General features: G+C 40.6%; 1 protein-coding gene across 1 annotated transcript in view; it reads right to left on the bottom strand.

The window, feature by feature from the left end:
• Positions 1-24,562, bottom strand: part of gabrb4 (gamma-aminobutyric acid type A receptor subunit beta4) — a gene marked incomplete at both ends in the record, with an annotated part of 47,303 nt that extends 22,741 nt beyond the window's left edge. The window contains 2 exons of the mRNA XM_080040474.1: positions 22,390-22,484; positions 24,483-24,562. Of these exons, the coding sequence (XP_079896600.1) occupies positions 22,390-22,484; positions 24,483-24,562 (175 nt within the window). The remainder of the gene's footprint in view (positions 1-22,389; positions 22,485-24,482) is intronic.
• Between the last annotated feature and the right edge of the window lie 1,095 nt (positions 24,563-25,657).

Here is a 25,657-nt window from a genome sequence, read left to right on the forward strand (position 1 = left end):
CAGAATTGTTAATATAGCCCTCATCTGTCTGCAAAGCCTTCAAATCTAAAATAAAAACTCTGGGTGCACGAAGAGGGCCATACAAATATACTACTTCTTTTTTTATTGGGTACGGCTAAAAATACACTCCGGTCAAATCTGTCAGTCTGTATTTATCACTGTAATGACAGCACAGATGAAAAAAAAACTTTATGTCTGGCTTCAATTACTTACATTACTGCGTATGAAAGGAGAGAGGAATGAGCACATTTAACCAGAAACATTGTGCCTACAAAAAAGAGTTAATGAAAATCATTTTTACTAGCATTCAATTTGATGACCAAGGAGCCTCAATCAAAAGTCCTGCAATGAGGATTATCACTTCATCAAGTGTGCTATAGGCACAGGGCAGTTGAATCAATCACATTCTCTGTGATCATCATCAAATATGATTTTGTTTTTCAGATTGGTGTAACTTCCCCAAGTGCAATGTCCACTTATACAGTATTCTTGAATATTTCACCCGACCCTCCACAGCAAATAGGCTACAAGCATGAAAGTAGAATGCAGTCCAAGCAAGAACCCCACATACAATTTAGTGTCAGTCGGTCATGAAGCCAAACCCATTGTTGAACACATTTGTTTGCATACCTGAGAAGGCTATGATGCCCTCCTACAGGCACATTGCCAGGATTTCATCCAACATTTGACCACATGGACTATTGAGTCCAGTCCCGCGCGAAAAATATTCACACGAAAAAATGTGTACGACTCATTAATTAATTAATTAATTTATCTAAATAGCTTTTTCCTCAAAACCTAATCCAATGAAAGTACAGTAACATCCCTAGCTGCATTTACGTTCAAGATTTCAATGCATGAATCCACCTGAAGTGTAATTAGCTTTTGTGGTGCAGCTTGCTAATATAATTGTATTGGCACACACGCATGTGCTAAACACCACCTGGGTGTATATCATTGCTAAACGCTTGGAGACCCCTGTAGCAGCTGTGCGGTGGGCAATTTCTGCACACGTTAACAAGTCGACGCGGTGCAAGTTATTGGGGTTCTCCATGGAGCGGCCTCTCTGTCAAGCAGAACGTAGTATGATTGTTCTTCAGTTCACTGTCGAAAGAAACATCAGAACCAACCACTGCTGATGGAGTCATATAAGAAAGACTAATGGAATAAATAAGCCGAACAGAGTAGATAGAAATGGCTTAAGACACTGGAAGTGGCAACCAATTCAATTTGAGTAAATGGATCATTTCTGCATGGATTCATAATCTCGACTGGAACGTTTGGTCAAAGCTTTGATAACATTCTAAATAAGAACAATGTATTCATAATTGGGCTTCAATTTGTGTACTCCGCTCCAAACCAAACAATGTACTATGCTGTACTATCCTCAAGATCCTGTTGTATTGGGGTCAGGAAATACTCCTCCGAAGCCCGAAGGGAGACAGTCGTGACTGCACTCATCTATGACATCACAGAGTTTAGAGACATCAGAGTTCCTAATGTAAAACTCTCTGTGTGAGTTCAACACCAGTGAATGCACCACTGGTGTGGGCACTGTTCAGTTTTTAAAACTACGATGGTATGAAATTCAAATCCATAAAGCACCATTTAAGATTCCATGAAATGCCTCAAAGGCCGTCTCTTCCTGCAGATATCGGTTAATTATGATGTTACTCTTCAAATACGTCTCCTAAAATATTAACCAGCAAACCACTTGGCTGGAAAGGACCATCTTTCCCTCTCTCTAACATTCTGTGAACCCCACTCCCTCCCACTCCTCCCGCTACACTAAATGCCCTGAAGCTTTGTCATATTCCCTGACCCATCTCTTTCTACAAAAAAAGGGAAAAAAGTAGGGGCCATTTTCAATCGCACTTTGTGAAGGCAACCAGTAACAGTTTTCCCCAGAGATGTCAAAGTACATTCGTTCGCTAGATGAAAACAGAAAGCACAAAATCTCTCTCTCTCTCTCTCTCTAGCTCTCTCTCTCTCTCTCTGCATATTTTGACCCTGCTTCAGTGGAGCACAGGCACTCACTTTGTCACCACAGCTTTTTTCGAGAAAAAGGAAAGAGAAAAAATAAAACGCTACCTGCACTTGCTCTTCACAAGTTGCCGGAACAACACTCCCTTAAATAGAAAGACAGAGCTTTGCATCTTTAAATAAGCATTTCTCCTCCCATGTCAAATGATATTTTGAAAATGTCAGAGAAAATGCTTGATTTTTTCTCTCTCCACGGATTACTTGGACATGGTTTAAATATAATACAAATTAGCGATGAACAAAGTGCTAACTGCGGTCATCATCAAGTCTACACGTTTTGTGAGGATCTTCTATAAAAAGACGGAGGGTAAATAGTTTATATTGTCCATGGTCAAAAACTATTGTCTCTGAACAATGACTTGATCAGTGTGATAAAAGTCTCACTGTTTTTCTAAGCAGCCACTTGAATGTGTCTAATTGATCCTAATGTAGGCCAATGTCACCACAAGAGCACGCGTTCAACAGATGTCGGATAACGGGCGGGGGTTAGCTGTGGTAAAGTAAAGCTTAATAGACAAATAAACAATATGCACTGATCTCCATTCTAATTGTGAACCAATTTTGCCTCTTGACTGAACCTAGTGTGTGGCTCCCTGTGAAACTGGGGATAGCCACAGTGTCCAGAGAATATAACACATTAACTCAAATTTTATAAAAAATGAGAGGTGCACTATGGTGAGTTCTAAACACTTTTGGCATGGCAGATATAGACGCATTATGCTTGCCGTGAGCACAAACGGACTGGTAACAGTTGTTGTTCTAAAAGCTCCAGCTCACTAATAATAGGGGAGAAGAGGGTAACTTATAACTTGTAACTTAAATGGACTTAATAAGGATTTGCATATTTACAAACCCAGCTGAGGTTTTGAACAACATGTTCACACCCATTGTTCAGTGCAACTGGGATATTTTTGATCCATAGGTGCAAATGAATAATAAATTATTATATTAAAAAGAGTGTATTTTCCACCTTTCTAGTGATAGGTGGTACGGCATCTGTTTAACCCTAAGCTTGTTGGGATTTGACCAAAAGTCATCTGATTTCCTGTTTGCAAACCCACCTTCATCAAACTAGCTCTTTTATGTGTCTATGTTTTACTTAGAGGAATATCTTGACATGTCTGGAAATACGCTTCCTTGCCCACAGTTGGATGAGAATAGCTTTGTCCAGGGGTAAGAAAATCCACCTAGCAGCATCTCTACAGCTCACTAAATCTTTTGTATTTAATCTGTACCAAAACCAAACATCCTGTAGTTTCCCATTTGTTTGCGGTCTTTGCGTTGAGCTAAGCTAACAGGCTGTCCTAGTATCTTCATATGTACTGTGCAGACAATAGAGTGGCATTGGCCTTCTTGCCAAACTCTTGGAAAGAAAGGAAATACTTGTATTTCCCAAAATATCCAACTATTCTATAGCAAGCTATATTTATAATCAATCGCTCTGATTTGGTAGCTGTATTGCTGGCTCATCTGAATATCGTTACCTTATGATATATCCTTGTGTGTGTGTTTGTGTGTGTGTGTGTGTGTGTGTGCGTGCATGTATGACATTGAGAGTACCTTGTTCCAAAATAGTCCTCTAGCAGAACTATAGGAAAGCCTTAAGTGAGTTAAATGAGTAAAAGTGAGTCTAAGTAAATCCTTAAACATTTCTTCATTTTGAGGCTAAATGCTGGAACATTCACATTACGTGCTGCTGCCTGCCTGATGATCCCCATGGTAACCGTGCACCATTAGCACATCACCCTTACAACACCTCAACTGTGTTTCTGTATCGGGTGATTGACCTGGATCATGGCGGGAGGAGTTATTAGCAGGGTTGGGAACTCCGCTGCCGTGTGGAGTAGATTCCCCTCCATGGTTCAAAAAGCAGCCAGTCATGCATCTCGCTGTGCTTATCATGTTTTCACTCCTTGTCGACAGTTCCTTTCTCTCTTTTTTTCTTCTTCTTCTATTTAGCCTAGCAGTCCCCTCCTGTGCTTATTATCTATGTATGCCGTCCTCTCAACTCCAACAATGTGTCGCCATGTTCGGTTTCCAGTCTGACAGTCTTATCTAGCCTCGGGGCAGACAAGCTAGTGGGCAGTGTGGCTGTCCTAGTTAATGTTTTCCTCGCAGAATGGCAGTTCATATCAAAACAATACAAGTTTGGTGTCAGGGAATGGTCATAGGATTGAAAGACATAAGTCAACTTCTGCTGAGTGGCTCTGTGGAGAAACGTTCTGGAGAGGATCTCCTGAGTGCCAATCTTGTTTTCTTTATAATTCGAGGCACATCGGTAAGACCTCAGATAGCTACGACTTCCCTTGGGATCTGTCAGTGTAGAAATCATTCATGTTTGCCATCAGAATCCAGCCCATTCAAATAGCCAGTCCTCATAACTGTATAGACATTGCCAGCTATACTGAACTGTAAAGAAAGCTTTAATGGGTTGTCATAATTTATCTGACAGAGGCAGAGATTGGTTTCTTTATAATTGCGTTAGAATGTTGTCAATAAATAAACAAACAAACCTGCACTGTACTCAAAATAAAATTAAATAATGCACAATGTTTAATGCGCCTGCCGATGTTAACGTTTATGAAGCATGATTAAGTTGTGAGGTATTGAAATAACGCTATCCAGGCTTGTCCTTGCTGAAGCATTTGTTTGGGTTAGCAGTGTTAATTTTAGCCTCATGAAATGTGATAAAAGATGTGTCCGCCATTTGAATAATTGCTGGCTCTGTCAGGCGTTAGGGGAGCAGGGTGGTTGTGTTCCAAGGGACTGTGCAAACGAGACTATCATCAGAGTAATGCTCGGGCCACATGGACAGAGAGCATGTGTGAATGAGATCAAGGCACAGGCTGAGCTAGGAGGATGCAAAGAGAGTCAAAGGCGCACCGCTGATATCCATGGCTTGTGTGTTGTAGTTTTGGAATTTGGCAAACCTCATAAGGGTTATACATTTTTCCAGGACTGTGAACTTTAATAATGCCTGCTTTAGACACTGCTGTGATTTTTAACAAATGCTTTATCCTCATGACTTGTCTGTAAACAAAGGAAAGAGTGCAAACCCAAAGGAGTTGTACTAATTGCCAACAATTAAAAAAAAAGATGGATGACTTTCTTTCTAATAAAAGGCTTGCTCAGTCTGATATCTGAATGCAACCACAAGAGGGCATCATGATGATATCTCCACCGCTTCCATGTTGGATAGTTTAATAAAATGAGCAGCATAAATTACCAGCAAACAGGTGCCGAGATTAGGGGCCGGGCTAACTCTTTTGGCATATCTGGGTTGATTCTGTACTCGTGCCAAGAGAAATGATATTTCAACTGACGAGAAGACATCCCGCTGCACCTCACACAGCATACATTTTGATGAGATCTGATTAAAGAGGTTCCTTAAGTGGGCTGGACGGACAAATACGGTTCTATATGGTATACATAGGAAGGAGAAGCAATGCTCCCCCCCCCCCCACCTCGATGTTTACCAGTGAAACCTTCTATGATGTTTACATTTGAATATTCCCTTTGCCGTGAACATATTAAACCGGGTGAATTGCATGATGGGAGTGGGCCACAGTGTTGTCATGCTGTTCCGCAGGCTTTGTCAGTTGTAAAAACCTGTCAGTTCTGAAAACAAATTTGCTGGACAGGGAAGAAAACACCACTCCGCCTCTTATATAAAAATAAAAAAAAAACTCAGATAATCAACCCATTGCCTAGCAACAGAGGGTTCCATAGCAACTGTGCAGCATTTTCCCTACAGTGTTGCAAGAGAGGCATGATGATTTATCCAGTCGAGTCTGTGTTTGCTTTTGTTTTCAGCGGCCATTGCTCTCATGAAGCCCTTTTCTCAAGAAATCAACAAATAGGACAATATGACGACGCACCAAATACTTCCCCATGCGTTCAATAAATTGGCCTATATCAATTATTTTTATCTGGGCGGAAAGAGCAACCAATACAGTAGCGGGGGGTGTAGAAAAACGGCATATTTTGCTCACAAAACAAATCTGGCTTTGATAGGCATCGGCTCTGACCGAATGCAAGAGATCTCTAAATGTAACAATGACACCTTCGAATTGAATTATTAAACACAGTGTTTATGGCAGATGTATTGAATTCATCTCCATTATCGTACCAACTGTCGTGCTATTATGTGCACTCCGTACATTGCTAAGTGATTTCTGTGAAGTCGGAGAAAGGCACATCTATCCTCGGTTGTGATTAATTTATGATAACGCTTGGAGGCTTACATTATTATTGAGCTCTGCGCGAATGTGAGAAATGTGAGATCTAACAAATGTTGTGTGTGTGAAATGTGTCAACAATACGGCCAAACTCTTTCACACCAACAATAATAACACTCCTACCAACCGTATACCATTCGAGTAGTGTCAACGAGGTACATCCCATAAGATGGTGGGCAATGCTAAGAAAAGCATTCACTGTAATGTGGCCCCTACAGGCTGATCACAATACCAATACTTAATCATCACAGGCATACAGTATATGAATAATATATGACCCCCCCCCCCAGAAAATTCACATTAGGCAGTGATACTAACATCAGTGGATTACATACACTGAGTACTTTGAAAGGGAGGTGGTTCTACAGTTTGGATACATTAGTCCACAAGGTTGTGAATGTACGTAGATTGTCTTTATGAATGAAGCTATATAGGTCACCACATGGAGATAGTGCAGTTGCCTGTGATGGCCAAATTCATTCATCCAGCTCCCTCAAAACATTCAACACACCTTCACAAAATGGGAATATTTTAAAGTGCGGTGTTCAATTCACTATTCAGAAATAACCAAACCTTCCCCTTTTCATAAAGGCAATGGTTGCCACCATAGCATCTAGTTAAGTAAGGCAAAAAAAGCCCTTTATTGCTCTGCATATTCATTCTATATTCTAATTAAATATACTACCATTGCCTACATGCTCCTTCAGGGGCACGAGGAGCTAGAGCATACACTGGGCACGAGACTGTTCCCTGGACAGGTCAGCCGTGTACCACAGGGCTAAGACACATATAGACTGACAAACACATTCACACCTAAGGGCAGTTCAGAGTTTCCAGTTGACCTAGCCTGCATGTCTTTGGACCGTGGGAGGAAACTGGAGCACCCGGAGGAGAGCCACACAGACGTGGAGCGCGCATGTAAAGCGCACACAGAAAGGTCTCATCCTCAAACAGATCACTCGCTGTGAGGAGGCATGCCGCCTTCAGAAAAAAATTCAAAAACATTTAAAAGTTTAATTACCAACAAATAACATTACTTCAGGCTAATATATTGAGGCCTCATAGCACAAGATGTCTGTTTAACTTCCCATCCTCCACAGACCCTATACGTCACAATCAGGAACACATTTAAAACGAAAAATGCCTTGTTTGTCAAGCGTTTAAGAAAAGCATATAGATGTATACTACTCCACTTGTCATTTGTTTATAATATGCAACATTGTTTATGTATTTCTCATAGAAATGGACATTCAGCACAACCATTGTTGCTGATGTTGCCCCTTTCACCAGAGAGCAGCAACTCAAAAACATGTTGTGTCTATTGCAAATAACAAAAAAACGTTCGTACCAAGCATAAACATACATGGAATTAGACTTGTATTGTATTGTGCTGCATGCAGTACAGCATTACAACACATCACATTAAAAAAAGGAAGATGTACAGTATATTGTTCAGTCAAAGCTCTTGTTAAATAATCCTGCTGCAGTAAAAAGGTTAGTGGTGGAAATGCTTTACAGATATTTCAGCACACTAACTTAAACATTTTCATTTGTTTAATGCCATGATATTTTATAACAGGCCAGTAAAGGAACTGACTTGACCCTGCGATTCATTCTGCAGCTCTGCTCAATGTTTTTTTTTATCCAGGCCATATCATTTTGTCATATATTTACAAGTTCACTCACTGAACGTTCACACTTCACATTTTTTTAGGTAAAATAAACATAAAAAATCATTGGACATTAAATCAATCAAGTCATGTTGGTGTTCAGAAAAACAAAAAGGGGCCTGCCATCAAAATGCTTAAATGCCTATTTCACCGGTGGGAATATGAAGGTGTGTTGAATTCTGAGATCATATGTAGTATAAATAGGATCTCAGAATTCAATACACCTTCATATTCCCACCGGTGAAATAGGCCTTTAACATTATCATGTCAAACTAAGTCGAGAAGATATGATCATTGTCCTCCCTATGTCAATACTGTAGCTCCCACCTTGAACACCCGTTACTCATACTGGATCTACTTTACAAGTTTAAATGACAAGCATAGCAGTTGATTGCTCCGTAATATCCAATTCTAGACTATAAAATCAAAAAAACTTAGTACCGACTGTTAACGGAGGCACTCTTGAAGTGATATTGTTATTGTTGATATAGACAATGTATTGCAATAATGATGTGTGTGACATTGTATTCAAGATCACATGCATTTCATAATGAACGATAGATATTCCTTCTTATAATCATTACACCCTGCTCGTTACTTTATTCAAACTTATACCATGTTCCTCGCCCCTCAGGTCATCCATTTAAAATGTGGTCTCAATCTCAATGAGACTATTCTGATCAAAATGGCAATCATCGCAGCATTCCAGATAAATCTGAAGATAATAACCCAAATGTAAAAAATTGCCTGCGGTAACACTACCGAACAGCTATGAATATAAAGTGCGGCTCTCTTTACGGCAACTATGGATGAAGGAACAGCGAGGTAAGATTAGTGATAGCCGGTGAATAAAGGGGGGGAAAGCATTAAAGCAGCAGGGGGGGAAAAGAACGGAGGAGACGACGAAAAGAAAATTATGAGGGAAAACAGGAGAGCAGAGGCAGTACATCACAGGAAGCCGGTGAGACAGAGGATAAGTAAAGGTGGCCTCATCTTATCGTCCTATCCTGTCAAAAAAACACCGCGCCTGATATATGAAACCTACTTAGATCCCGCGCGTGAAAAGAAGCCGCACGTGAACAATGCTTCCCACTTGCATACACAGATTTCTGTCAGTGAATTATGAAACACTGCACATATTACCGACTGACTTTCCAACTCATAAATTACAATCCCAGGAGGAACCTTATGAAAGCACTGCACAAGGTACGGAGGGTGAATAACAGAAGATTCCAGTTTTCGTTTCATTATTGTAGACTTCAGTTTAGTCGGGTATTGATGAAATAAAATGTTGTTTAAATTAATAAAGTGTATGTCAAGTGTAACCGTAGTGAGTGAGGCGCTAGATCATCTGTCCGAAGTAAATCAAAAATGTAATCTCACTCTCTTGTACGTTTATTAATATCAAACAATATGGAAGAATGTATGTAATGCTCAATGTCTATTGTTTTATCTTTTGTGTGGACCCCAGCAAGAATGGTTGTTACTAAGGTAATAACTATTTACTGAAATTATTTTCTAACCTGTCAGATCCCACCCAGTATTTCTTCATTGCAGCCAGCAAAACGATTTGAACAGCGGCAAATCAATTAGAAAAACATTAACATATCTTAAAATGATGCTTCATAAAAATGTGCACAGCCTGGACTAGACTGTATGAACAGAGGATGATATGTATAGTCAAACAAATGGTGTGAGTCACAATTAAGTTTTAAAGTCAAATTTAAAAATAAAAAAAGCAGAGACACTTGACTTGAAGGTTCATTTTTTGTATCAGTGGTAAATAATAAGGCAGCATGTACGGGTACTTGAGGACAGTGTCACTGCAGGATGTATCCTGAAGCCTTTAGGAAACGTATTGGCTAAAAGAACTGTATAATTCATTCATTAGTCCTTTATGGTCCAACTTATAATTTATTCACTTGTAGGCATAATTCATTCAGCAAGCGGAACATTGGCAGTTTCAATCAATGCCATTGTTTCCACGTCCATTTTATAATTTTGAACATTTTGAAAAAGAATGACCAAGAGGGCAATGTAAAGATTTATTTCTGATGCCATGTTTCAGAGCGAGTCTCTTGAGGAACCCTGCATGCGTTTGCAGGAAATCCCTGCTATAGTTCCGTGGCGTGCCATGTACTGGTAGGTCCTGCCCAAGCTGCAGCCTGCATAATTATATTAACTTGTGGTAATTATGTGCAGATCCTCCTCAACGATCATGGCTAATATGTCTCAAGAGAGCAGGATTCCTGAATTCATTCTTTATTAAAAACATTAATATGTGACCATTAACACTACGTATCTCTGCTGTGCTTGCAAGGGAACGAGGGGTCATGTTGTTTGGATGGCTTTTTGAAAAATACGTTTTTAAATTGACTCTGGTTCTTTTTACACTTGTCAAAAATGTTATGACAGTTACAGCAACCAAGAACATTTTAAGCATAAAGAAAACCATAAACTCAGAGATTTTAAATATAAGGGTGTCCAGGAGCTTCGGGGGTTAAGACACAGCCATTGAATGGCATCATGCTTGGTTCACATCTGGATGGGGTTTTACTATATGTCATATTTGCCCTCTTTTCCTGTGATCTCTAATGTAGGCTATCAAAAATAGGACAAATGCCCCCCTCCAAAGAATTCTGGTTCAGGCAATATTTGGCCCTTGTGAAAAATACAAATGATGAAAGAGAAATGTATATTTCTAATCTGAGATTGTCTTTAAATACCAGTGCAGGGTATAAGCGAGGTAGGTAAGTGAGGGTTATGAGAAAGTTGCGTTTGAAACTGCAAAAACATGTGCGTCACGCTTAATACCCTTTGCTTCCCCTGCACTGCCATCTAGAGTGTAGAGTTCATTCATTTGCACATGAAATGATGATACACCAAAGGGACAGAGAAAGTCACATTGAGGAGGTGAGATAAGTAAAAAAAAAGAAGAAACTTCTCACCTCAACGAAAAACAAAGGCGAAACTAAATGACAGACAACAGTCATCGGACCCGGATAACAGACAGAGGAAAAAATAGTATATATCAAAAAGCCATGGCATAAATGTAAAGTGAGGAAAAGAACGTTGCAGACTAAACGTGAAAAAAATGGAATCAAAAGGGAAAGTGACAGCGTGTGCCAGGTGTGTGTTCAAAGAGAGACGGAGGGAGACGCAGAGAAATAGAGAAGGCGTGTTGTGCTACCAGCTCATCAGTCAGTTGATACGTGCGTCTGTATTAGAACTGTGTTGAAGCGTGTGACCTTATAGGCAAAATGGACCTATATATTCCAGATGGGCTCCTCTGCTTCTAATGGAGACCAGACAGTATAAATTATACACTCAAATGAGCACTTTGTAGGTATAGTAAGGAAGGTAGTCCAGGATTCTTATAAATAAATACAGTACATATGTCTGACACAAACAGATTATGAACATCATCAGCAGAAAAACATCCCGTCAGCTCGGCACAATAAGAGGCGTTTAAATGATGCCCACCGCAACGTGAATATACCCACACAACATATACAGTACAAAAAAAAATCTTGAATAATGGATCCTCTTTTGAAAGCATGCACTTAAAAAACACTGCCATCCAACAGCCATATACTTGAGTTCTTTACGTCTCGTGCTGACACAGCTGGATATTTCCAGCTTTTCAATCGATGCTGAAATATCACCACTGCACTTACTAATGCGGAACAATTGATGTCAGTTCTAATAAACAAAATACTTTTTTTTTTCTCTTTATCAGAACATCTCAGCGTGCCTTATGATGATAATACCGTAGTCCACGGTGCACAAAGCGGAAAACACTGTTCCTGGCCACAGTTCAATATGCCTACATGGTGCATAGATTTTTAATGTTGACTAGAACAAGCTGCGTAATTTTAAATGGTTTTAATGGATGAAAATTTGACGCTGCATATGAGTGAAAACTCTCAACTGAACGAACAGTTAATTTTTTGCAAAGTATTATTGGAGAAGAGGAACTGTACACCTTATTTCCATCCAGATGTGAAAACCTAGAATAGTGCAGATGAATTCTATTAGTAGTAGAAGACAAAGTCGGCTTAACATCGGAAAGGATGCAACTAGACACGCTGATTATTATTGAGATCTCAAAGCTTAAGCATGTTTGTACAGCATAAGTCTACCATTACGTTTATACATTTTAAATGTTTCTCTGGTATCGTTGTTCTTCACCTACACTTGCCCTTTTTTTCCTCCAGTTCTGCAAGACGCACACATCATTTTTATGTGAAACCCAGTTTTATATGGCCTTCTGTTGGGGTTCAATAATGAGATGGGCTTTTAAGCGTGCTTCCTGGTAGTGGGGATGACGGCATCTGTCTCCAGATGCTGTAAATGACATTTCTTTCCTTGTTTATCTATGTGAAACAATTGGATTGCATGGTGCCCTTGGCCAGCCCATTGTGGCCCTGTCAAGGGCACACCTCCCATCAATCACCACAGGTTCAAAAAATGAGTCACTGGGGACCTGAAGGGGAGAGTCGGAAATGGGGGGGGGGGGGGGAAATGCCCAGCATGCAGGTTGCCTCACCCATGTCTGACCTAGGGTTTTAGTACTTTGCGGTCCACTGCGATCCATTCTGGTGCAATTCTATCAGCATTTTTCTCCTTCATTTCAAAGTTGCTGAAAACAACACTTTGAATGGGAAGATGAAGTATGTCCTTTCGCCTGCATGCTATCTCCCACCACCCTTGCCCCCCTCTGCCTGCCTACATACACACCTCATTTAATTCAGATAGAAAATCTTAGTGAAGGGAAAAGGAAAAAGCGCCCCGCTCGAGCATTTTCCCAGTGTTTCCTAGGAAATAAATCACTGGGCGTTCTCTGTTCATCAGGATAGATATCACTTGTACATGCCCCAACATCCATCCTGGGATTCTGACAACACACTCCTGTTTTGCGCTGAATAGGCATTACTTTGAGACTGAGTTACGATGGCCTGCGCTATCAGCTCATATGCAAAGCGGCCCACCATTTGACATATGGCAGAGTACAGACTAAGAGATTGTCCTCAGTATTGCAAAAGTGTCCACTGGTCTTCAAAGAACAGCTGCCATACATCACTTTATAGCTGCAGCTGACAAAATGCGCATTCTGCAGCTGATGTCCTGCACACATCAATCAGCGGTCACGTTCACAGAGGGCAAAACTACGGTGTGAAAAGTGATTTCTGTAAATAACTGCAAACATGTAAAAAGGCATTTAGTCCGTGATGTCATTATGCACAGTGTAGTACATTAGACACTGAATATAAAGCGCTGCAGCTACTGCGTTCACTCATAAGTCCGGGCTCTCCCTTTTCATACTCGGTCAATTAAGTGTCTGTTCTGCTCACCAGTCTCACTGCAACTGATCTGCAGTTTCATGGCTACATTTACAGCTTTTCCACTACAAACAAGATCGAGCTGCAGCTGGGACTCGTTTGGGTCAATAGGAAATGAGATCAGTAAAACCCAGTCTGGGTAATATGGCAGACAGAGACAGGTGGCCATGCATTGATGCCACGGTTGCAGGTTGAACTTGTAAAACGAATGCCGCGTATATACAGCCAGAGAGCAGGGGCTCACATTTATGGCCACAAGCTGCCTTACCGATAAGAGTCAGGGCCCTCTCATCCCTGTGGTCCCGGCCCCTATTGATGCCTTTTAATGATCCGGATCGATAAACTGCAAAACGTACGCTAATGCATCTTCAGTTGGAACCATTAAAGGATCATGTCACATTCTTTTACAGGACTTTGTTATACACACTCCAGTCCAGCCATATCAGAGCCCTGGAAGACAGATGCGCTGCACGGCATAATGAGCAGATATGGAAACAACATGACTGTGTATTGGATGTATTCTGCCAATACACACAGTATACATACACGGACGATGTAATATTGTAATATAGTGTCTGTGTACAGTTTGTGTAGAACAGTATCTATTACCCCATTTGGCCTTTAAAAAAAACCTAAATCTAATCCATGGACAGTGACATCATGCAAATGTGTTTAGGTTTCCTCTTCATTCTGATTACAGTAGCAACATATTTGCAGGTTCATTTGAAAATATATTTGTAAATTTAACCCAGACTTATAAACCTTACTATCCTGGTTGTTATTTTCTCCGAATTCCATCACTTGTATCAAACTCAAATGTGCTTTGGGAAAGACAACATATAACTTGTATTTGAGAATTGGCCACATAAAGGGCAACTCTACAGCACCGTACAATGTAAAGCTATATTTTGTCATTGATTTACCGTTGATTTACTGTGTAAAATAAGAGGACGTACTTTGTGCTGTTCCGGTTTTTTGGACCATTCATTGCCTATTCACAGAATTCCGTGTAGGCCTATTATGCTTTTTGAGGTGAAGAGCCTCCACAAGATATCAGAAGGTTATGTACATGCATGAGTTTGGGACACGTAATGTTATAACAGTAACTATCAAAGCTGAATGATTAGTGTTTGAAATACCGTTCCTCTGATGACTCCAATAAAAGTGCTCCAAGACAAGTCCAACTGTATGGTAGTACATGTAAATCCAATCATATCTTTACTACAAATGCCAGGTCAAGATGTTAGCTTCCAATAAGTGGAAGGTATGTTCAGAGTCATGTGTCTGTAAAATATCAGGACATTGAAGCTATCACAGTCATTTGGCCAAATTATTTTTCTCTGTGGCTACATCGGCAGGATATCCCATTTCTATACATCAAAAAGCCCCTTCATAAAGCTATATGGGATTTTACATGTACTTTGTTCACTTTTTGGATGCTGCAGAGGTATTAGAACTTAAAGATGAATTATGTTAATGCATGGCTTCTCAACCCACATAAGTGTGTGTAACCACTGTGAAACACAAAATGTTCCTAGAAATCTGAGAAATCCCCCGTGGGACTTTCACGGTCACCTCTTTCATCATATACTCAGGGGAGCTCGACCTTGCAGGACAGGATGAGTCCTATTATGTTCTTTCTGTCTAAAAGGTACACACATGTTAACTTGAATTCATTCATCCTGTATAGACATATTTCCATCTCAACATGTGGCCTCTGAAGCCATACATTTAAAGTTATCAAAACTAACAGAAAGAGATTATCGCTCACGGTTTTGAGCGGTCACATGGATTTTTGGAAAATCTGCCGCGCTATCTCCATCAGTCTATCCTGTTTCTCTGTCATCCTGCTTATGCACATCTACAATACGCTCGGGAAAAAAATTCATTTTCTCTCCACTGCACAACGGACGGAATACCATTAAATTGCACGCAAAGCTAGTATCACTGTTCATTACCCCCGACAAGGACAAAGTAAGGAAGGAGAGTAGCTTAGGAAAGCATCAGAGAAGTGTATTTGTGCTGATAATCTAAATTATTTTCCCATATTCCGTATAGGAAGAAGAGACAGACAATGTAAACGCTGACATAAGCAACAACCGCGGCAAAGAAGCTGAATAGTATGAAACGGCCCGCAACACTACATACACTAGATTCTATAAACACTATACATGGTCTTGTGTTGATTAGTCAACCATGACTGCTATACAACGTATTCATAAAAAGTGATCCTGTCCTTCTTTAAATCATTAGGTGTTCTCGTATTTCTTATAAGATACTGTGAGGAAACAACAACAAAACTGTATTTGATGTCATGTACTGTCCCCCAATTATCGCACTGCATCGTCCTGATTTGTGCAGTCCATTTTTTTTGCCTTTCAGAGAGATCACAGATTGGGGTGTTGAGAGAGTAAAATTAATTCATCTGTTTAGTCGCTACTGATATTATGACACTGATTTGCCACATTATACACTTGTTCATTACAAACCCACCTGACCGGCTGACTTTCTCTAGTTTTTCTATGTAATGAAGAGGAGAAAATAAATGTGCACTTTAATCAGTTAAGGAGCTTCAAGTCCGTTGCTGAGTGATTTTCCCCACTAATGTTGCATGTAGTGCAACGTGCACTTTCCTGCAATCACATTAAACACTGTGGAACATCGATCATGGGGAGAAGAAATGTGCACACTTTTTGTGCAATGATGTTTTTTCTATGCAGTGTTTTAAATATGTTATTAAAAATCAAATGCAGGTGCCTTCCTAATTTCAGAAAAGAATATTTGTGTTATACGTTGTATACATTTTGTTTTACAAATATTACTGTACTTTTTAAATAACTTTAGCCTAGTCTGATATGGTTGCTAATACATTCTCTCATTCACTACAAGCTCATCTCAAAGTCACCATTTACAAAGTGCTTGCCCCCCGTACATAGGGGGGGGGGGGGGGGGGGACTTTCAACTTCACTCTATGTCAGCCTTCATGCTTTGTTACTGGTGGAAGCTGAGCTCATAAAAGCCATTCCTGTGACGATGACAGCTTGATTTGAAATATGTCCTCCAGAAGGACGAAAGTGTGGCCAAGGTGAGAGCTGAGCTGGGTCCTGTGATCGCTTCCAACTGACAGGAAGTCACGTGTGTTTTTTGATTTTTCTTTAATACTGAGATCAATACAGTGAGTTTTCCTAGCGAGAATCCCAAACAAGTCCGCACACTGCTGACACATTATTCTATATGACTCCAGTTCCCATGACACAACAATGTCAGATCTCCCTGCCATCTTTCCTAATGAAATACTCGTGACCACCCACCAAGTGGCCAAAGTAAGTGATAGTAAAAGGCAACAAGGACCATTGTGACCAACTAAACAGAGATCGGCATCCTCTTCATGGCCATCTGCCTTTTTCTTTTAATTCTGATAACAATAACAGCTAAGTAGTATGAGGATTAGGTGGAACAAAATGTACTCCAGGAGTAAAATAAATGCACAACTGGTCTGAAGAAGAGCTTGAAATGTCATGTTACAGGTTTCACTAAACATGCTTTAAAACTGACTCTTAGGCGTGATTAAAGTAGCCATCCTTACCACAATCCCAAAATGAACTGCCATAAAACGTTGTATTCTGTTGCTGTTGTTACTTCATTATTACATTATTCAAATAATCATCTAGTTCAAGATAACACCATATTTGTTAATGTATTGAAAGACTGGTAAATAATTAAATGGGCCTCTTATGAAACTGATTTAGCTAGGTCATGTATTTCATTACTCTACTTAATAAATTTATTCAGATACATTTTATGGGTCATCACTTTTATGAAGAAAAAAAAGCGTAACATCCCATTGTGTTAACATACAGCAGTTTAAGCCATGTGTTAAGAGGGTTTATATATGTCAAGGTGGTTTTATCCATGAGAAGCAGGATTTTCTGCTGTGATTTTACTGAAGAAGCAGACAATACGACAGAGAAATGATTGGTGACCAGACATACAAGGTCCAAAAAAAAAAATCTGCACTTCTTTAATTAATTATTTATCCTGATTAATCACGTATTTGTTCACAGAAATTGTTGAACCATAGAGTACATACTACCAAACAGCCAGGCTAATGTGAGATTTAACTGTAGAAAAAAAAGTGTGTTATTATAATTTTCCAATTCCAATTCCAATTGCATATTCGACAACAGGATGTGAGACCTGTGTCACAGCAGAGATTCCTGTCAGGCATAGTAAGATGGTTCTGAACTGTCAGCTGGTCTCTTGGCAACAACACGGATGGTACCAGGACCACTTGTTCTGACAGTCATCACATTTACATGCACAGTTAAGTTGAGCTACGGTTATTGCTTGACTAGACCATTTCATTGGACTACTGTCCTTGGCCCAGTATACAAGCACGGGAAGGAAAGGGTTTTATTGGCAGAAACATGTCCAACTCTGATACAATATGTGGCAATATGCCCCCTTTCATCTGCTTTCAGCTTGTTAGAATTTGACCATTTCTGGTTGACCTAATACATCACAGACCAAACTATCAACAAGTTTGCACAGCTTTCTTCTTCTTCCATAGTTGTTGTTGTTGTTCTTCTGTTGCGCATTTAACGCTATTTGGCTTCCAGGGTCAAAGCCGCGGCTGGAAACTGTGGATCATGCGCAGAGCCCCTATGCCACTTACGGTCCAATTGACTGTATACATGCAGGAGTAATTTGATTCCCAATTGCATTATCTGTGTGTGTTACCTCAAGTTTGAGAAATGTTATTCTAATGTAAAGTACACATACTGACTTTTGTGTGACTGGTGCTGCCACTAGAAGCCAGATACTGTTGTGTTAAGTCAAGTCACAAGCAAACATGGTCTGATTTAATGGCACAAGCGTCTGCCATTTTGACAGTAAATGAGATGGGCCCCTCTGGGTTTGGTTGACTCCAAGCAACTCACAGCTCACGGCCATCTGAGGCGAGAGACGTGTAGAAAACAAGACAAACCTGCCCTGGGACAAGCACCCCTCATCATCTTAAGCCCTCCTTCATTTCCCGAACTGCTTGCTTTGCTGAACCCTTGGGGGAAGGGTAAAAGGAAACTGTACTGACATGATGAATGTCATTCTGTTTCATGAACTCCCTATAAAGGTCACAAGCGAATGTTGTCCCATTGCCTGTCACTGCAGTATTGAGAAGCTATGGATTGCAAACACCATCGTGTGATGGGACCATCAATCCACTTTCATTGAACATTCATAATTCCTGCTAGACAAGGAACATCAGCTTTGCAAAGTCCAAGTAGGGTCTAAAGGCCCCTCCTGCATGTAACGAGGTAGTGTGTCTTTAATTGGCCACCACTGGGAGCAGAATGCCCATATATTTCCTGAATGATGGACGCAAGCAACTTCCTGACACAGATTTGTGCAAACATATGACTTATTGGACAGGGTAGGCTCTTAATAAGTCTACACATACCATATAGAGGTGTCCATAGAGACATTGACCAATGGGTTTTTCTGTGCCATCTTATTTAAAAGCCCTGCATTGACGCCATAGAAGGAGGCATCAAAGGACAACACTATCTCATTGACTGAGATAGTGTTGTCCTAATAAACAGGCAGGAGAGCTGACTGGAAAAACATCAGTCCATTAAAAGCTTCTTACAGCAGGTTATCTATTGTCAACTGGAAAATGGTGAGGTTTGGTGCCACTAATACTAGTTTAAGGGTGGCCAACCATGTGTCAAGGAGGTCCAACAGTCTGATTACCTCTGCAGGAGATTTTGTTGATGAAGTCTTTCCCTGCGCTTGTGAAGAGTAATAATCAGAAAGATAATGATTAAGTTGGCTGGAAAACCTGTTCATGCTCTGCATTACGCTTGGTTGGTCACTTCTGCGCAAGACTGTTGTCACTAAACAAATCCTTGTGGTGGCCCGAAGGTCCCGAGGTTCTTCCCATACTATTCCCTGCATATAGAAACAAGTATATGTAAAGTACGTGTAGCGGCCTCTACATCAATGTCCATCTTCACTTTAAAACCATTCAGAGTTTTTGTGTAGTACAATAATTGAATTCCTTAATTCCAGCTCGGCTCACAATGGGTAGGAGAGTGCAAGTTATGACTAGAATAACTGCATAGTTTGAATTCCATCAGGATATATTGATTGTAGGGCTCCAACACAAACATTATATGGCACCACTCTTAGGAAGCTGACCATTTCTGAACATTTAAGCCATAGTATTTTCCACTCAATGTTCACCTTTGTGCCAGTTTTTATTTCAAATATGGGTGTTGGCCCAGCCGCAAAGGAGCCACAGTCACTGTCCAGCATTGAACCAAATTAAAACCCTCTTTGTTGAATCTTGAGAGCCGAAAGGTCGTCAGCAGTTGTGTCACGACAGAAGTAGCTGACTGATGTTGGAAATATCAAGACATGATGGACTGCAGCTCCCTGGCCTGAGGGTGAAGCACAAATACTCTCTGCCTGGGAGACTCACTCTTTTAAACTTGCTTACCCACTCCAGTGCATTAACAGACTGCTAGACAATAGTGGGTAACAACAATAACCAAACAAATGTTTAAGAAACCAACACTGAAGTAGATCTGTTCGTTGAAATCACCTTCAAGTAAACATATATCCTGCCAATAAAAAAAAGTTTAATACAAAGGATTATATTTCATCTACAACCAAATGAAAACCATGCCTCGTTCATTTGGTCATGTGAGCGATAGTGTAGCATGATTTGTGTGACTCAATTTGTTCTTTGTTTGAAATAAGTATTTAAACCATTGGCCTACATAATAGTACGATTAGGATAAACCAACTGTGGCAACATATTGTTTACACTGAAAAGTCAGAATCAGATTCATTTTCTTTGTCTGTTGAAGATATAGTGCAATTAGAGCGTATCAATGTAATCACAGAGATATACAGTATATTGGGTATACTTTTTTTTAAACCAATCGTATGCTGCTCATGATCAATTAATAGTTTGAATTGAATGACGTGTGGACTACAAATGCATTACGAATTGTTGTGTGTTTTAAACTGTTATGTGTGATGTTATAGAAAAGTGAAGTATTTTTTCATAGCTGCTGCAGATTTCTTGATCACATTTGGTACTTTTTTCTGCTTCAACTTGAACTGTCGAGGGAGAAATCGTTTTTTGGTGAGGAAGACAGTAAGGATGATGCCCTCTTTAAGGTCATTTAGATTAGATTGAAAAGATCTTAAATGCGAGACGATCATAACTACCGTTGAGCATTTTAAAAGTTCATCCAACTGTCACGAAAGAAAAAGTGAATGAGGAATTTCCTTGCTGCCCGCTTATTTTACTTCCACTGAATCTATAAAACACCCCTGGAATGGCAGTACTCCAAAGCACAGAACGAAGATGTAACCTCAACTATAACATATTTTCACAATGGCTAACATCAGGCTTACGCATTCTGGCACATAAGCCTTCATCGGAGCATCTGTTTTTGGCAGAGCACCCATCCAGAGGAAGGTTATATCATATGAGGAGGTGCACCTGCTATAGGTTTTTCACCGCTTGCTCTGATTCCAATGTGTGGTGTAGTCACAGGACTGACAAGCTGCTGCCTGCAGCTTATTTCAAAAGTATACCGGGGGGGAAATGATATATGCTTTATAGACATGAGTTAGATTGTATCTGTTGAATATTATAATAATCCGCAGAAGAAAATCTAGCTATATCTACATTAAGAATTAAATTGAAACAAACTCAATATCCCAAACATATTATGTCATTGAGCATTACTGAAAAAGGCCTCCAACTGCCACAGGGAATTAGGATATGTAAAGTTCTTGAGGCAGTGAACATCTTCGCTCATTGTATAATCATTATGGGATCTTTTTTTTTTTTTTTTACATTGTCCAGTTTTCTGTAATTCATATTCATTTAATATAATTCAGAGGTATTTAACAACAACTACTAGAGGAGAGACGTTATGATACAGTACACTTGTGGCCATGCAACACTGGAGCTGGAGCAAATTCAAGTGGAAACAGACATACTATTGTGTCACTTGCGCTCATTAAATTAACATCACACTCTGTTAACATGCCCTGCAAGTAAAAAGCCTCCTTTGTTCTTTGTTTTTCGTTTTGTTTTTGTTCAGACAGTGACTGTAGTAAGTGGCCATAAGCTTTTCTGAATACAAACGTTTTGAATCTGTGTGTATACAGCAGGGACAATAAAGCTGGTGCTGAAATGAATAGGCAGTTGTGTACTGTATTGAATTAGAGCCATCACTATGGCTGTCAGTCAGTGTTGAGTTATGACGCCATCAGTGAGTGGCTTTACACAGACCAGGCCCCAGATGCTAATGTCAGACCAATGAAACGGGAAACATTCTCTTTAAATCCATTCTATACGGTGTAGGTACATGTGCCATACCTCAGTTGTAAGGAATCTTTCTTCTCCCAGATTCCTGCAAACCTTTAGTGTTGCATCCGAGTACCCCGATAATATGCAAGATTATTATGAAATAGGTTGGTATGATGTTCAAATGATTTTGACACTGTTTACATTGATATTGGTTACATAGTTTCAGTGAAACAATAAACCCAAATGACACACACTAATGACTCCCCCTCCCACCCCCCCCTATTTTCAGCATTTATCAAAATAACCATTATTCTAAAGAGCGGATGTAAAAGATGCACAGTGTCATAATAAACGCTAATGGGGCAGAAGGGTTTCTCCTGATCTGCCAAATCAAAATGCTCTGAAACAATGCTACATAACACAAAGAGGCCATGAAACATCTCCAATTAGAACCGTATTAAAAATCAATACATTCACCATGCCTGGGATTAAAAAAGACACTGTTTGACTGCTCTTCACCATGTGTGCCCTACATCTCGAGGAGCAGCCATCTTCGATACGTGAATAGATGCATAGTAATGACTTGGTAGCAGTCACTTCAAAGCTATCCCCCTATATTTTTGCCATGGGCCAACCCCTTTTGACAGATTCCAGGGAAAAGGCTCTTAAATATCATTGCCTACATACCTTGACGTTTGAATTCTCCCTTGAAAAAAAACAGCAAAAGACCATCGAAAAACAGAAGCAACCACAACACGTACCTCCAAAATCAGGCCTTAAACGGATGTCATATCCCTTCAGCAACTTGTCCACGGTGGTCTTGGCAAGAGACATTCCGGTGCCTCCACTGGTGGAGCTGAGGGGCATAAAGCACAAGTGTAAGGGCCATTTTAAGTGGTGGAAGGGGAAAGAATACTTTCCAATGGAGCCTGGAAATGATCACTGCACATGCTTTCTGTTCTCAACATTACTTACATGAATATCACCTTTTAATAGGAAGCTCTTACGTCAACATGGTGATGCTTTGACAAAAGGGGGAAAGAGGACTAAGGATGCAATAAACAACACTCAACACATAAATGGTCCATGAAACCAATTTTTCTTTTCTAAATAAAGCATTCCTTTTGTCACATTGTGTGTTTTTCATTTTCAATCTTTGTCTCTGGCTTTTTGGCTGTCAAGAGCTAACAGTAAGACTACAATCGAGATAAACATGACACACAGTGAAGAATTCTAGCGAGAAGATGTGATTTTCTTGTATGTTGCATTCAGTTGTCAGACAAACATATCGCACTGACATCCTGCATAATCTAAAAAGCACACTGACTCTTGTGTTGTCATGGCGAAGGTTTCAAAAATGTGCCTCGTGCGTGCATTCTCCCCCTTGTCGCCCCACCTACGCTGTATCCATCTGATCGGTTGAGGGGATGTGATGATGATACACCTGTCAGACATTTTATCGATGTGGGTCTTGCAGAACAGTGCCATTAAAAGTAACAATGCCACAGTTTCTTTTGGCTCCCCTCACAGGAGCCTGGCCTATTCAAATAAGCTCTGTGCATAACAAAGCCTCCCTGGAAGAGGCAGACTATATCCCCAGGTGGAACGCACAGTCCGCTATACGGTCTGACTAACACCTTTAACCTATGTGCCGTGACCTGCATCACCTGACTGCAACCAGCTCTCTAGCTGGGGTTCCTTGTTACGGGGGCTGGGTGCGGAATGAGTGCAGGGGCCACGAGTGAAGGAGGAAGTGGGTTAGAAATTGCTCCCCTGATAGGAGCACTAGCCCATGCCTCAGTCAGTGGGAAGCGCTGTTCAATTAGCTCATAGGTTGTGCAGCTGTTCATCAAGCTGGCCGTTTATACAGGACTAGTAGGTTTTCTTGACACCTGAACGCACATCACTCTGTGGGAATATCAGTGACACCTGAAACGCATACAGGATTACGCCTCTTCCGCTTGTCAGTCAGGGTTATTATGATAATGGAGTCCAAATGTCAAAATTTGCGACCCAGTTCTCACTGAGCGCTTAAATCTCCTAATGTGAGGCTGTGGGTTACTGCAGACAAGGGACAGGGGTTAGGCCACAGGGGATGTGTGCCCTAGGATCAGTGCCTGCCTTTAACAACAAAACAATAAAGGAACGGATCAGGGGATTGTGCCTGTGGTAATTATGTTTATGAAAGCCTGTGCAGTAATTCATAGTGTTGACATTAACAAAGGGACTGGACAAGAGCGGCTTTATTGAAATGCTCAATCTTACAGCCCTGCTACCACCTATCATGAGCGCAACAGCAGATCCTACACTGCTTGAAATGTTTTTTTTTCTTTCTCCATTTTGATCTATTTGGTTCTGGTCAATTAATTGGGCAATTAAGATGACCATGTGAATGGGAATATTACTTTGCCTTCACGGTGGTGATTTAAATAAGTAGGCTTGCTGGCAGAGTGGCTACAGCCCTGTAGACTCATACATCTGGCTGCTTACCATGGCGTAATCAATCGATCGCCCGCTTATTGATCCGATCATCCAATCATCGGCTGAGCCTCCCGAGGACTGTCATTTTAGGTTTGACCACACTGAGAGTCGCCCTATCCTGCACACATATGTATATCCCCATTTTGATATCGGGAGTAGGTTAGGTTTCACAATAGGCTTGATGGAGTGCACGCGCATGTTTTTACGCTCGCGCGCGCCACGGCACCGTCTATTAAGCGCCTGATATCGGCAGCAATGCCCCTTAAGTAGGCCTGGGTACCCCGTTAATGCGATTTGCCCAAACCTCAGCCCTTTATTGACCCATAATCACGTCTTGGTGTGAAAGGTGTTTTCCAAAGCGACGTGTTCTTACCTTTGAACAAAGCATACGAAGGACAAAGCCGTCAGAGCAGAGAAAATTCCACATAATTTATCTTCTTGACGACCCAACATCTCCACAAATCCTTATATATAGTTTCTATAATCCAACCAGTCCCAGTGGTCCTCTAGAAAATACACAAAGTAAAAACTGGCAATCAAAAATAATAATAATTGCCTTTTAAAAAATGTCGAATAAACTAGCCTACATCTACGCATGTGATGTCTTTATTAAAATAGGGTTCTTGATTTAAAAAAAAAAAAAAAAAAAAAAAAAGAATCTGGTAATTGGCCCCCGCTGTTTTCCCCGGCTATGGAAATCCGTGCAGGTCACAGAGCCCCTCGACCAACACCAGGAGATCAGACATCTTGCTCAGGGGAAAAAAAGCATAAACAATACTTTTAAAAGTGATGACAAGTCTTCTTTCTCCTTAAAAAAAAGCAAACACACTGGCATGAATGACTGAGCAGCAGCCTCTTGATGATCAAATCGGCGGATGAAATTTCCCAGTCCAAATCTGCAGAAGAGGCATGGTTCCAGCGATGCTCCGGCGCCAGACTATTCCACAACGTGATGTTGTTAAAATATATTTGTTTGAGCTTGAAACGCTGGCCGGCGCGAGGGGAGCGGTGGCTTTAAAAAAAAGAAAAATGAAATCTTCATTCCCTTCTTTTTTTTCTCCCCCCCCGTCGCTGCCGCTGATGATGATGTAGATCAGCGCAAAGTCACTGAGGGGAAATGCACATTGAAAAAGCACTGGGTAATATCTGATGCAGACGTCAGAGCAGGCTATATCACTCCTCTGGTGAAGAAGAAAAAAATTAGATGCCGAGGAATATGGATGGCCCCGCTAATACGCCAATGCAAGTATCACAACGTCGGGCTTCACATTAAAGATGCAAACCCATTTGAAAAGTCCACTTGCCTCCGCTGTCCGTCGGTAAATGGCGTTAGGACGCGTTAATATGGTCCGCGCGTCTTCTCCGCCAAACACGCAACAAATGACAGAGAATCAACAGTCCAAAGAGGCATGATGAGGAATCCTCCTCTCTTTTTTCTCCTTTCCTTTTTTTCTTTCTTCAGTTCATAGTTGAAATTAAAATAATGTCCTATGGGGGGGTGTAAGGAGGGGGGGGGGGGACCTAAGGTGAATTCCTTAGCGACAGCAT

This window comes from Ammodytes marinus, assembly GCF_949987685.1.
Source record: "Ammodytes marinus genome assembly, chromosome: 14".
NCBI classification, from domain to species: domain Eukaryota; kingdom Metazoa; phylum Chordata; class Actinopteri; order Uranoscopiformes; family Ammodytidae; genus Ammodytes; species Ammodytes marinus.